The 12,759-nt window shown below is 42.1% G+C and overlaps 1 protein-coding gene across 4 annotated transcripts in view; it reads left to right on the top strand.

The window, feature by feature from the left end:
- TBC1D4 (TBC1 domain family member 4) overlaps positions 1-12,759 on the top strand; it is a 102,203-nt gene that overhangs the window by 55,618 nt on the left and 33,826 nt on the right. For all 4 annotated transcript variants that reach the window (XM_033051482.2, XM_033051480.2, XM_033051484.2 and 1 more), the window contains exons 2-5: positions 1,909-2,511; positions 4,630-4,719; positions 7,885-7,989; positions 11,602-11,734. In XM_033051482.2, the coding sequence (XP_032907373.1) occupies positions 1,909-2,511; positions 4,630-4,719; positions 7,885-7,989; positions 11,602-11,734 (931 nt within the window). The remainder of the gene's footprint in view (positions 1-1,908; positions 2,512-4,629; positions 4,720-7,884; positions 7,990-11,601; positions 11,735-12,759) is intronic.

The raw sequence follows: 12,759 nt of genomic DNA, 5'->3' as shown, positions 1-12,759 counted from the left end.
TGTAATGTGTATGCATTTTGAATAGAATTATAATTTGTCACTGTACTTTGAATACAAATATATGTGAATTGCCCTGTAAGAGCTTCTGGATTCTAAAAGGAGAAATTTCAATTAAAAGAAAGCTAGTTTGTGAATTTTGTTAAAATAGAGAACTAAGAAATTTAAACTCTAGAACTTCTTTTAGTACAGGGCATAGAGAGAATAAGAGACCAATCAGTGGAAAAAGAGTTGTGTCTTGGAATACAAACAGGCAAGTGCAAAGTAAGGACTGTGTATGCCCAACTGAACTGTCGTGACTGGGAGGAAGTGCACCTTGGGTGATGGTAAACCAGCCCAGTAGTGAGAATGAGGGAAGAAAAGTTACACTCTCATATCTGTGTCAGATCTAGACTTAGCTTTTAGCCTCACTGAAAACTGAGATGATGGTGACATCTAAAGGGATAGAAGCCAAACGGTCTGGAAACCTTTGGGTAATTGAACTTCATTTTGCAATAAATGAACTAGAAGCAGATTTGAGTTTGAATGCCCAAGGGATGAGGAGTGTGTAATGGGAGATGGGGATTAAGATGAGGTAATTTTCCACTGTGACTTGCAAGAGTGTTGGTGTATGAGATTGCTGCCTCAGTAGCAAGCTTTAGCTGGTATCATGTGACTGAAAGAAAGAGATACTGTAGGGACCATGGATTATTTACTAAGGTATGACTTTAAAGTTACCTTTTTTTAATAGAAAAATTCTTTGAAAAATATCAAATATTAAAGAAAGAAGCTGCATAGAATATGAAAGCTGTTGATTGGATTAGTTGAATGTTGAGAATTTAATTTCTCTTGCAAAGAAAATTGGATTGATATTCTCTGTTTATCTCATTGTCACTAGTAACTTCCCCAATGCATGTAGTGTGCTGCCATTCATTATACTTCAATGGAAAATGGGATATGTGTGAAAGAGGTATGATTCTGAAGAGTAGGTGTTGTCAAAAGAGCAGCTATTACCACTCTGATCTACTGTTAGTTAGAGTTGAGTAAGTCCTTGTTTTGTGAAGCCAAAATGAAAAACGAGCTTGGATATTAAATATGTTGGTACTGAAAGTGGACTCCTCCCAGGGTGATTGGGATAAAATGGAGGAAGAGCCAGGTGTCTTTGAAGGACTGTGTGATACAGGGCTGAAACTGAGTTTCTTCTGGAGATGTGCAGTTCGGCCCTACAGGGTATGGTGGGGGTCTGTGCAGAGGAGAAGAGAGATTTGTGTGTGTTGCTTAATTGCACAATAACCGAGTCAGCAGGGAAGTGTGATCTTAAGGTGAACTGTGCCATGGGATGGGTGGGGCAAGGTTTTTACAGATGATAATAAGTGAGACCTAATTCAGTTGTACATGGTACTTCAGTAAATTGTCCATATTCTTGGTGCTTCTATTCCAAAACTGTCAGTTGAAACTGATAGAGATTGCTGGTCTCTTTTCCACAAAATTATTCCCGAAACCGTCTTAGAATAGAATAAGTGTGTCTGCAAAATAAAAACAAAGGAACAGTGATGGCCTTTTACAGAATACAGCAGTAAAATATGCCAATGTGGGCAGAGGACAATGGAAAAGAGAAGGTAGTCTAAGTAAAAACAAACAAACAGAAAAAAGATGTGAACATTTGCCAGTTGACCTTCTGGTAATTTAAAACCTTATGTACTGGAAGATGTTCCAGAAGAAAAATTAGAAATTATTTGCTCTGCTTGCACTGCATAAATTGTCCATACAGAATTTAGACTTTACAGGTTTTATATTCTTTGCCAAGAAGCTTGTGGCACTCTGCTGGAGAAATGTCTTATATAAATACGTACCTTAAAAAATGCTTGATGCATCCTGTCTCTGCTGTCTCATTTGTGGTTACTAAAAAGGCCTTTCACACTGTCCCCTTAGGTTCCTGATGTCATCAGCAGCATAAGACAAGTCTCTAAAGCAGCACTGAAAGAAGATGCCAAACCAAGTAAGGATAGTGAAGATGCCTTCTACGATTCCCAAAAATTTGAGGTCTTGTACTGTGGAAAGGTGACAGTGGCTCACAAGAAAGCTCCCTCCACACTCATTGATGACTGCATAGAGCAGTTCAGCCTTCATGAGCGCCAGCGCCTGAAACTGTTGAACGAGCAGCGCAATAATGAGTCGAGTTTGGACTTGCCCCTGTGTGAAGAAAATGTGCCAGCTTCTCCTCTGGACAGCCCCTTTGAGGAGCTGGACAGCCCAAACAGCCCTTCAGGGCATGCTGCAATGTTTACCATCGGCAGCCAGACCAACTTGACCAACCTGGCCAGCACTCGTGGCTCCTTTCCAGAGAGGATTTTAGAGGACTCTGGCTTTGATGAGCAGCAGGAGTTCCGCTCCCGGTGCAGCAGTGTCACTGCAGTCATGCAGAGAAGGGTTCATGACACAAACCTGAAAATACAGTCCCGCAGAAGACATGCCAGTGCTCCCAGTCATGTTCAACCTTCTGATTCTGAGAAGAACAGGACAATGTTGTTCCAGGTGTGTTCTAGATGGGCAATTTCCTGTTGGTTTTTTAATTTATCTTCTTGCCCTGTCCAGACAAATTTTGCAAGATAAGTAAAATGGATCTTGTATGGCTTCATGATTTGTCATAAATATTTTAGTATCTATTCATAAATGGTTGGAACACAAGTAGCTGAAGTTTCACTTCAACTCGTAAGCTCAGGCAAATTTTAAGAAAAAGTACAGTAAATTCACGAATACAAGCCGCACTGAGTATAAGCCGCATCTCTGGGTGTTGGCAAATATTTCGGTTTTTGTCCATAGATAAGCCGCACCCGAATATAAGCCGCTCTGTCATTCGCAGCGAGGACCCGCGTGCAATTAGTAACAGAACCGCGGCAGGGCGGGGTTTACTGGCTGAGCTAAGGCTGTGCAGGCTCGGCCCGCTAGGGGCTGCTGACGGGGCCAGGTGGCCCAGCCCGGTGCTACCGCTCGGGGCCGGCCGCCGCTGCCACTGGGCTCGGTCACCCCGGGTCGGCGCTGTCCCGCGGTGGCAGGCAGGGACGGAGCTTCCCCCGTTCCTACGGCAGCGGCGGCGGGCGGGGACGGAGCTTTCCCGCGCCCGTGGCGCCGGCAGCGGGCGCGGACAAAGCACCCCGCGTCCTCCCCGGGCCGCGGCAATGATGGCGTCCCCCGCCCCCCCCCCCCCCCCCCCCACCTCTCCTCCCCGAACAGCGGCAATGGCGGCGCCCCCCCCTCTCCTCCCCTGGGCTGCAGCAGAGGAGGAAAGAGAGCTCTCCCGCCTCTCTCCCCGCCCCCCGTGCTGCCTGCAGGGAGCCAGGGCAACACGGTAACACTGTAACAATTGCGAAATGCCGGCTTTTACTGGCAGGTACTTGGCTCGGCACTCTGGCTGGCACGTCTGGGGTTGTAAATGTCAGAAAATTATTCACATATTAGCCGCTCCCGACTATTAGCCGCACTTCCGGGTTTCCACCAAAATTTTTGTCAAATTGCTGCGGCTTGTATTCGTGAAATTACTGTATTTGTTTATGGAGTAATCACTTAAAGGAGCAGAGTTTTTTAGTGAAATAATTATTTTATATGTAGTTCTGGATTGTCTGTGTGGGTGATATTTAGAACCTAGCTGAAAAACATGAATATTCTTTCAGAGAGTCAATGAAGACTACTATGCAAACAAAACCTTGTTTTTGTGTGCTTAAAAAGAGAAAACTTCACATAAGACATCCACAGCCTTGTGTTTGAGCAGCCTCTTTCTGATAATTTGTATTAATGTCTCCTCTTTACCAGATGAGTATTCAAACATCTCTGCACTGAAGGCTTCTTCCTTCAGACTCCAGTGGTTATTACTTCTCTTGCCTGAAGTTCTTTGGAGCTTGTTTTGAGAAAACAGGACAGATAAAGGAGGTGACCCATAAAAGGAAAAATCTTTGGACCTTAAAATAACAGTGGGCTAAATGCCTGGATTTTGTCTTTCCATTTGGTTTAAGGATCATTCTTGGTTTTTATTCTCTTGAGGAAATGATAACTGAAGTGAGAATGCATTGCCCTTCAGAAAACCACAGCTTATCACTAGTAATGAAAAATATTTATCTGAAAAGATCTCTGAGGTCTGCAGAATAAATTCCATGGGCTTGAGAAGCAGTTTGGGAAAGCTCAAAGGTAGTTTGCTGCCGAACCTACTCTTTCTTATTTGGATTTAGTACAAACCAAAATGTATAGTCTCAGTTTCTCAGCTAATCTATGATGTAACTTAAAAACCAAGAATTCCCATTTTTTCCCCCAGCTTTTAATTTAGCCACATTATTTCTTAAAGGTTTTAGTATTGTCTGTCAAACATATGATCTTTGGACTAAAATAACTGGAAGAAAAAAAGGTGGGGGAGGGGAAGAAAAGCTGTGTTTTTCCAAGTCGTTTTTGTTATTCAACTGAGTGTATTGTTCTTGCTGAAATATTCTTACTCACCATGGGCAGAATTACAGCACCCTGGCACCCTTGTTCCTGCTGAGTAAGCTGCTGTGCCAAAAGGTACTCTGTGGTGAACAAGAAAGGGCGAGATTCTGACATTTTTGTTGCTGTAAATGCTATGCCCCCGAGACAGTCATAAATTAGATTTATTTTTCTCCCCCTTAGGTTGGAAGGTTTGAAGTTAACCTCATCAGTCCAGATACCAAATCTGTTGTGTTTGAAAAGAATTTTAAAGATATCTCCTCATGTTCTCAGGTAAGCATTAATAAGATGCCATATGTACATCAGCAGGAGAAAAAGATTTTATTTGTTCTTCAGCTGCGTTGCCTTGCTGGTCTATAGGCAAGAGAAAAAAAGAAATGCAGAATTCTTTTTCCAGAAAAGATGAGTGCAAAATAACCATCTGAGCTGTGTAATAGCAGCAGCTTCAATCACTCATCAGTAAACAAAGTATGATCTGTTCCGCTTTGGGAGAGTACTGGATATGTTTTTGGAAGCAGTTTAATCTCCATTTAGGATGCTCTGAGTGTACTGTTTCTGAACAGGTAAGTTCCTGAAAGCCTTCAGAATGAAAGTAGGAGAGCATCAAATCAACCCTTCAGAAAAACAAAAGTCCACCTGCATAATTTCTTCTGGAGAATATGGCGATAGGTGTACCTAGCTATGTTCAGTAATTAATAATTATTTCTTCTAAGGTTAAATGTCATGGCTAAGACGTTCACCTTTCCATCTTGCTCTTGTTCAGCACCAGTTACTACAGACACTTTTTGGTTTGAGTTCTTACTTTATTATCTCTTTTCATTTGCCATGCCATATCACCACTTCAGGCCTACTTAAACATGATTATTCTAGTTTAAAGTACACTTTTGGCATTCTCTAAACCTGTATTTCACCCTCAAGTGCATTCATTTTAATGCTAGTAACAAGTTTTCTCTTGCATGACTGGGCTATCAATGGCTAAACAGATTAAGAATTAGGCAATACTTGTAACTCAAGTGGTGTCTTGAGCTACCAACTAAAGGTCCAGATCCATAAATCAACTACATTTTAACTACAATGATATTGCTTTTGGTAGAGGAAAAAAACTAGTGCAAATCGAGAATGGGACAGTATAATCAGTGTAGTAATAGTTTTATAATAAATACAGATCAAAATGATTCTTAAAGCAGAGATGTGGAAAGCAGAATTTGCAGACGACTTGGGTCTTCTCCTGCTTTTTGTGTGTACTGAGGTAACACTTCAGCTTTAGTTACTGAGCTCCTAGGTTGTGTATACTTACTTATATAATAGTCAAACAAAATAGTCCTAAGCAGGACCAACCTTTTTTCTGCAGACTTTAAAGAATGGTGACCAATAACACCATGGAAAACCATCAAGGCCCAACTTTCCTTCAGGAAAATAACTTTGTACAGTAAATAGTGTCAGGTAATTCTGTGTGTTGGGCTTTGGAGGTGTTTTTCACTCCCCTCTTCACTTTCATTTGGATCAAAGCTTCTGTTAGTTTGCGTTCTTCAGTAACTCAAGGAGGCAGTCACAATAGTTTGGGGATTTTGTTTGGTTTTTTGGTGGGTTTTTTTTTGTTTTTTGGGTTTTTTTAATGTGTAACAGTTACTTTAGAGAAGTCAAAGGGGTTCTGTGTTCAATAGAAATAAAATATTAATTTGTTCAAGACTAAGCATTGGTTGCATAAACCTCATCAGTACTTCCTTTAAGAACTTGGTGCTAGCCCCAGGGCTCCTCTGTTACAGATTTATAGGGAAGTGATTTACTATGTATTGTGGGACTGTGGCTTAGGAATATTTGTCCTTCCAAGCTTTACAAACAATGAAAAGGAGATGTTATTGCCAGTTTGCATTTTGGATTCTCTTATTCCGGTCTAATAAAGGTATTTTATAGTTTAAGCATGGTTGAGCTGCTGCATTTAAGTCATTATCCACACTCCTTTTAATTGTCAAGCAGCAGACATAATTGATGATAAACCTCTGAGTGTGCAGTCTAAACTCAGATATCAAATAGCTGTAGAAGTTTTCTTGTTGCAACCTTCCCCTTGAGGGAACCCAGGACAACAACAAACTTGGCTCTTTTGCCATGACCTCTTAAAGAAATGTGATGGAAGTGCTGTTGATTTAGGAACATACTGTCCTATTTGTGCTTCAGTAGGGCAAGAGTCACATATGTCTGCCCCCTCAGATGTTCTCCTGTGGAGTCTGAGAAGTCAAGACAGCAGTAGACTTGTTCAGACATTGTCAGTAAGGAGGGAACTGGCATCTTACCAAACCACCTTTGATAAATATGTTTTCTTGCAAAACAGAGGTCAACACTTCACTGTTCTGTGGATCAACATGTGTGTACAGCTGACCTTTTTTATTTTATGCTTTTGAAGACTTCATATGTCATGAGAAAAGGAAGTCAAGATTAGTTGGACTATAGTTCAACTAATGCCATTTTTGTCATCTTAGCAACCCTCTTAAGTGGCACAAATGTGACTTCTGGAATTTTGTTTTTAAAAACTGCAGTGTGTAGGACAATATGTTCAGTGTGGCATGTACTGCATTTCCAATTTTGTCTTGTTTTCTGTAGTGACAGGCAAGTTGCTTTGCCTCCTCCTCTCTTTTATGATATAGGTGTTTTCTTTGGAGATGGATCCAAGCAGCCATGTTCTGATTTTTGTTGTATTTGAACTTGAGGGATTAGGCTTTCATTTGGAGAAAATCTACTATTACCATACTCAGATGATAAAAACACTGGCAAAAGCTTTAACAATAGTGAGTCATGTTCCATGAATTGAGACTGGGAATATAGTGTGCTTCTTAGGAAGCAGCTGTCTTTTCTTTGATCTTCTTAGTGCTGTTTTTAGCAAGGCCGCATTCCCTGTCAAGCTGTTATACTGAGATCTTGAAAAAAAAAGTGTCAGTAGTAATGCGTAGTAAGTCTTGAAAATTCTGGTGTGTAACTCAGTCTCAAAGAATTTATTTCAGAATTTAATTGGAATTCTGTATGTTGCCACTCATTGCCTCCTTTTTTTTTTTCTTTCTTTTTTAGTGTAGTCCTAACATGTATTGCAGGAAAGCAAGAGTCTGCTGCTACCCTGTTACTTCTCCAATCCTGTGTTTTAGCATGGCTTGTAGCATCAAATTTTTACTGTGGAGGCAATTCCAAATACAACCCAGTGGTCTTTGGTTTTCTTCCCTGAAAATCTTGTTTTGCTAATGGAATGAATTCTGGTCCAGATTTATTGCTGTATAACTTTGGTTTTGATTGCATAAAGATCTTTATATAACTTCAATACAAAAAGCAACTTAAAAATAATTATACTACTTGTAAAATAGATCATTAGGGGTATGCATTTATAGTTTTTAAATTTTTTGTAGACTAAACCTGTTTATAAAATCCACTAATGCTGTTTTTAAACTCTTTTAGGGTATCAAACACGTAGATCACTTTGGTTTTATTTGCCGGGAATCTGTGGAACCGGGGTTAAGCCAGTATGTTTGCTATGTGTTCCAGTGTGCAAGTGAGTCTCTGGTGAGTATTTGTTAATGATTCTTACCATTTCATCAGAGCTTTTCCAAGGCATTTCCTGAACAATAGGAGTCTCTGTTGTTCTGCTGTGTCAGCTGAGCCTCAGTGGTCACATCTGCTCAGGTGCAGGATGTCATCTGTGCACAGGCAAATTTGCAATAGGAAATGCTTACATTCTGATCATACACAGCCATATCCTGGTACTCTGCTGATGCATATATCAATAATAAATAGATGAATCCATGTGGGTGTGTTCATGCATGCAGACTGTGAGCATATTTGGGCTCTGTATTTGATTAACTCTTCCAATTCTAACTTTTGAGAGACTTGGTTCCCCATTAAACATATAAAGACATATTGAATCAGTAACAAAGCTGAGGATAAAACCCAAACATACCCTTCAAGGTAGGGTTTAAACTGCTGGCTGATCCTGCATGTGTCTTAAGACTACATCTGGCTTTAGCTTTTTCCCTGTAGTCAGTTTTGTTCCTCAGGAGAAGAAAATAGCAGCATCTGATCACAGAAGAAAAAAAAGTAGTATTTGTGGATGTATATAACTATAAAAAAGTACATTGGACATGGTATAAAGTATGTATCAATTAAATGAAGTTCCAGGTGCCACTGATTTTACTGATAACAGAGAGCTTAACAGTGTGAGATTCATACAGGAAATAATTTTGACTACAGTAATTTCACGAATACAAGCCGCACCAATTTGACCAAAATTTTGGTGGAAACCCGGAAGTGCGGCTAATATTCCGGGGTGGCTAATACATTAACAAAATTCTAAAAGCTGCCAACACGGAAGTGAGAGCCCGCGGCAGCCCCAAGCCAAGCTGGAGCCCGGCCGGCCCCGGCTGAGGTGGGAAAGCCGGGCAGAGGCGGGGCCAGCAGTGTGGGGGCGGGCGGCAGAGCCTGAGCCAGCAGGGCGGGGCAGGGAGGGCGGCAGAGCCTGAGCCAGCAGGGCGGGGAAGCCCGGGAGAACTGGGGCTAGCAGTGCAGGGGAGCCCGACTGCATAGGGGAAGATAGCAGAAGCAGGAAGCCCGGCGGCGGGGAAAAGCCCCCTAGAAGCAGGGCTGGCAGTGCACGGGAGCCACATTGCATAGGATAGGATAGTAGAAGCAGGAAGCCCGGCGGCGCGGGGCTGCCCGGCGGCAGGGAAAAGCCCCCTAGAAGCAGGGCTGGCAGTGCACGGGAGCCACATTGCATAGGATAGGATAGTAGAAGCAGGAAGCCCGGCGGCGCGGGGCTGCCCGGCAGCAGGGAAAAGCCCCCTAGAAGCAGGGCTGGCAGTGCACGGGAGCCCAGGGGAACCAGGGCTAGCAGCGTGGGGGAGCCCGGCGGTGCGGGGGCCAGCAGTGCCGGCCAGGGCGAGCCAACATGGCAGCGGCGGTGCAGACGGGAGCGGGGAGCCAGGGAGTCTGGCAGCGGCGGCGGCAGCAGCACCGCCCGCAGGGCAAGCAAACGCAGCAGTGGCAGTGCAGACGGGAGCAGGGAGCCTGGCGGCGGCGGCGGCAGCAGCACCGCCCGGCCGGCCCAGCCAAGCCGTAGCGCCGAGCCGGGCCATCCACCCCTATCGGCAACCATGAGCGGGCCGAGCCTGCCTGGCCCCGCCCCGAGCCAGTAAAGCCCGCTATGCCGCGATCCTGTTGCTAATTGGCCAATTTGTGAAAGCTGCGCACGGATTCTCGCTACGAACGAAAGTGCGGCTAATATTCGGGGTGCGGCTTATCTATTGACAAAGACAGCAACATTGTCGAGGCACCGGGGGTGCGGCTTATAATCCGTGCGGCTTGTATTCGTGAAACTACTGTACTCAATTTTTATTTTAAAACTGTGATACTTTAAAAAAAGCTGTTTCTTGTGCTGAAAGGTGTTTGTTTCTGATAGCACTGGTAACAGCTGCTAACTCTTTCTCAGATAAAGTTAAAAATCACTTTTCTAGCTAGCTGAAAATGTAATTTGTTGATCCACTGACTAGCTTGGGACTGAATAGATTAACATCAATAAAACTTCAAACAGCTAACAGCTCAGCTGAGGCTGCATTTTTGTCAAAATGGGACCTTGCTATGAAATCAGCTTTATCATTGTGCTAATAGAAAATTACATCTGACCTATTGATAAATCTGACTATGCATAATTGAAAGGCTGAAGTGGTTTTTATGTTTTTATGAACCTCTTTGCTTATTCTAGTGCTGATATGTGTGGGTATGCCTACACTGCAGTATGAAATAAACATTCCTGAGCTACTTTCAGATGCAATCACTCGGATCCTTGTGACAGTTTGATTGTGGCAGAGCTTTCCAGATTCTCCACTGCCAGGCAGGCTGTGTTGGGAGGCTTGTATAGATTTGCTCTAAGCCTAGTTACAGTTTGTGCTATAGTTCTTATGACTTTAGGGTTGTCATAATCCATATGCTTAGCACTGTTCTGTGGATCTTGCATTGGAGAGGGATTGCAGCCAACTTAAAAAACTTACCAGTCCATGTTGCAAGATGGACATTCACTGTTCAGTGTTCTGCTTTATTGCTGAGAAAGCACCCAGAAATTACTGGTTGTGCTTAAAACTGTGAGGTTTAAAGCAAAGGAAACAAACCTAGACATACTGGGATGCAAACCAGTTCAAATTTCTACATTCAGGTTCCATTTCTACTTTTTTTTTTTCCCCCAAGTGACAGACTCTCAGAAAAGTCTGTATGTTTTTAATGTTAAACTGGATGATTTTGGTCTTAAATATTTCAGCTTTGTTCTTCCTGCTTATAAAACAAAATAACAAGCACAGTGAGGACTTGGTTCTGAAGTAGAATACTGATTTTGTTCCTAAAATTGTTCTCAAGCTGCTGTCTCCCTCTTTCCTTGATGATGCTGGGACTGAGCATTGTATTCCCCTGAAATACAGAGAGGGGAACTCCAGGTGCTTTGTATGCCAGGTCTGGGAGCATATTTGAATGAATGTGGAGAAATGCTGTGAGTTCAACCTTTCTTAGGTACAAGTTGAGGTTTTCTAGTGCTGGTGTGTGGGAACACAGCACTGCTGTGTTTGTGGTGTAGTGGCAGGGGAAAGATCAGGGCAGATTGCAGGGCAGGCCAGCAGCACTTAAGGATATGCAGTGATTGTAATGAAGTTGGTGGGCAGTCTGGTATCCAGGACAGAAGTGAGCTGCTGTGGGAAGCTCCTTTCTGCCAGCAGGGATGGCTCTGTGGGGTTGGTGCTAAAATGGTTTAGTGGTGGGAGGACAGGTTAGGAGGGAACATGTTTACAGGAGAGACTTGAAGCTAAAGAAATTAATGCTTTTTATTTAGCCAGCATATATTCAAGCCAAAAATTCTCACTTGCAACCTCTTAAAATAGTGGGTGCTTTCCCAGTAAGCTTGCATAGATGCAGTTAGACATCAAAATAACACTGTCTGGCAGAACTTAAAGATGGTGATCATCTACAAAAAAAGGCAGAAAGCTGGGAATTCAACCTTGATCTCTTTAGCAACTGTGTTTGAGTAGTTTTGTCTTTTTCTTTAATTGTAAAGCACCTGTCTGAGATGTGATATATAAATCTAATTTTGTGTATATGGCATGTATTTTTGCTTATATATTCTTTTCCCTCCTTCTCATATAGGTTGATGAGGTAATGCTGACTCTGAAGCAAGCCTTCAGCACTGCTGCAGCCCTGCAAAGTGCCAAGACGCAGATTAAACTGTGTGAGGCCTGCCCTATGCATTCATTGCACAAACTTTGTGAAAGAATTGAAGGTAGCAGCTGAGTTTATCTTTTAATTGTGCTTTGCTGATTTTTCTAGAGGAATAATTTAGGCAATGTAAGAGCAGAGGGAAAGTATCCCAGTATGCAATTCTTACTGTCACTTTGCATTCCCTGTGCTTAGGTGGAGTGTTAGCAGTAATGATATTGCAAAAGAATATAGTGTAGCTTCTGTTATAAATCCAGACTCTTCCATCATCATACCTTTCTTAATCAGAGCAGCAAAATCCACCAGTTGACCTTCCATTTGTTTGTTTTATTTTTATTTTCTCAAGTTGCATCCTTTCAAAATGACTCATAAAAAGATGGCCATGATCAAAAAGGATCTTTTCTGTGTGTTCCTTCTTTCCTGTGTGGGGTTATTTTTTCCTTCTTTGTGTTTATTCCCTTACACACTTCAAAATCTAGTTATGTTATGGGAAAATAAATTATTAGTTTAGGAGATTAATATATCTAATAAAGAAAGTTAAGACAACTATCTGACTTCAGACATGAATAGGCAAACTTTTGTACGGTCTCTGGAAGTGATGCCAGAACACATTAAAAAAATTTTCAAGATAGAATTTTTTTTAAAAAGTTGGGATCCTATTTTTATAGTCACTCAGCTATATGTCTTTGCAAAGTATTATATGCAAAAAAAAAAGCAAATATGTTACCAAAAGCAAACTAGTCTTGTATTTTCTGGTGTGGTTGTGGTGGTGCTCAATATTTACAGTTCTCCCATTCATTGAAAGTCACTGTTGCCACTTGCTTCCCTCTGGTGGATGAAAAGCTAAATGTAAAATCCTAGCGGGGTAAAATTTTGCTAGGCTTTTGCTAGACTTACAGTTTCCAGGTTTAACAACGGGTTTAACAACAGAAGTAGTAAAGCTAAGCTGGGAAAGTTTTCTGTAAATGATAAACTATGGAGGCTGCTGTATAAAGCAGTGTAAGTAACTTGAAAAGTACTCAGTATCAAAATAAAATCTCTCTTGGGGCAACAATTAGAGTACTGTTGTAGTAATTTTGTAAACTTCCC

This window comes from Catharus ustulatus, chromosome 2, assembly GCF_009819885.2.
Source record: "Catharus ustulatus isolate bCatUst1 chromosome 2, bCatUst1.pri.v2, whole genome shotgun sequence".
In the NCBI taxonomy this organism is placed as follows: domain Eukaryota; kingdom Metazoa; phylum Chordata; class Aves; order Passeriformes; family Turdidae; genus Catharus; species Catharus ustulatus.
This window is presented reverse-complemented; position numbering and strand designations above follow the sequence as displayed.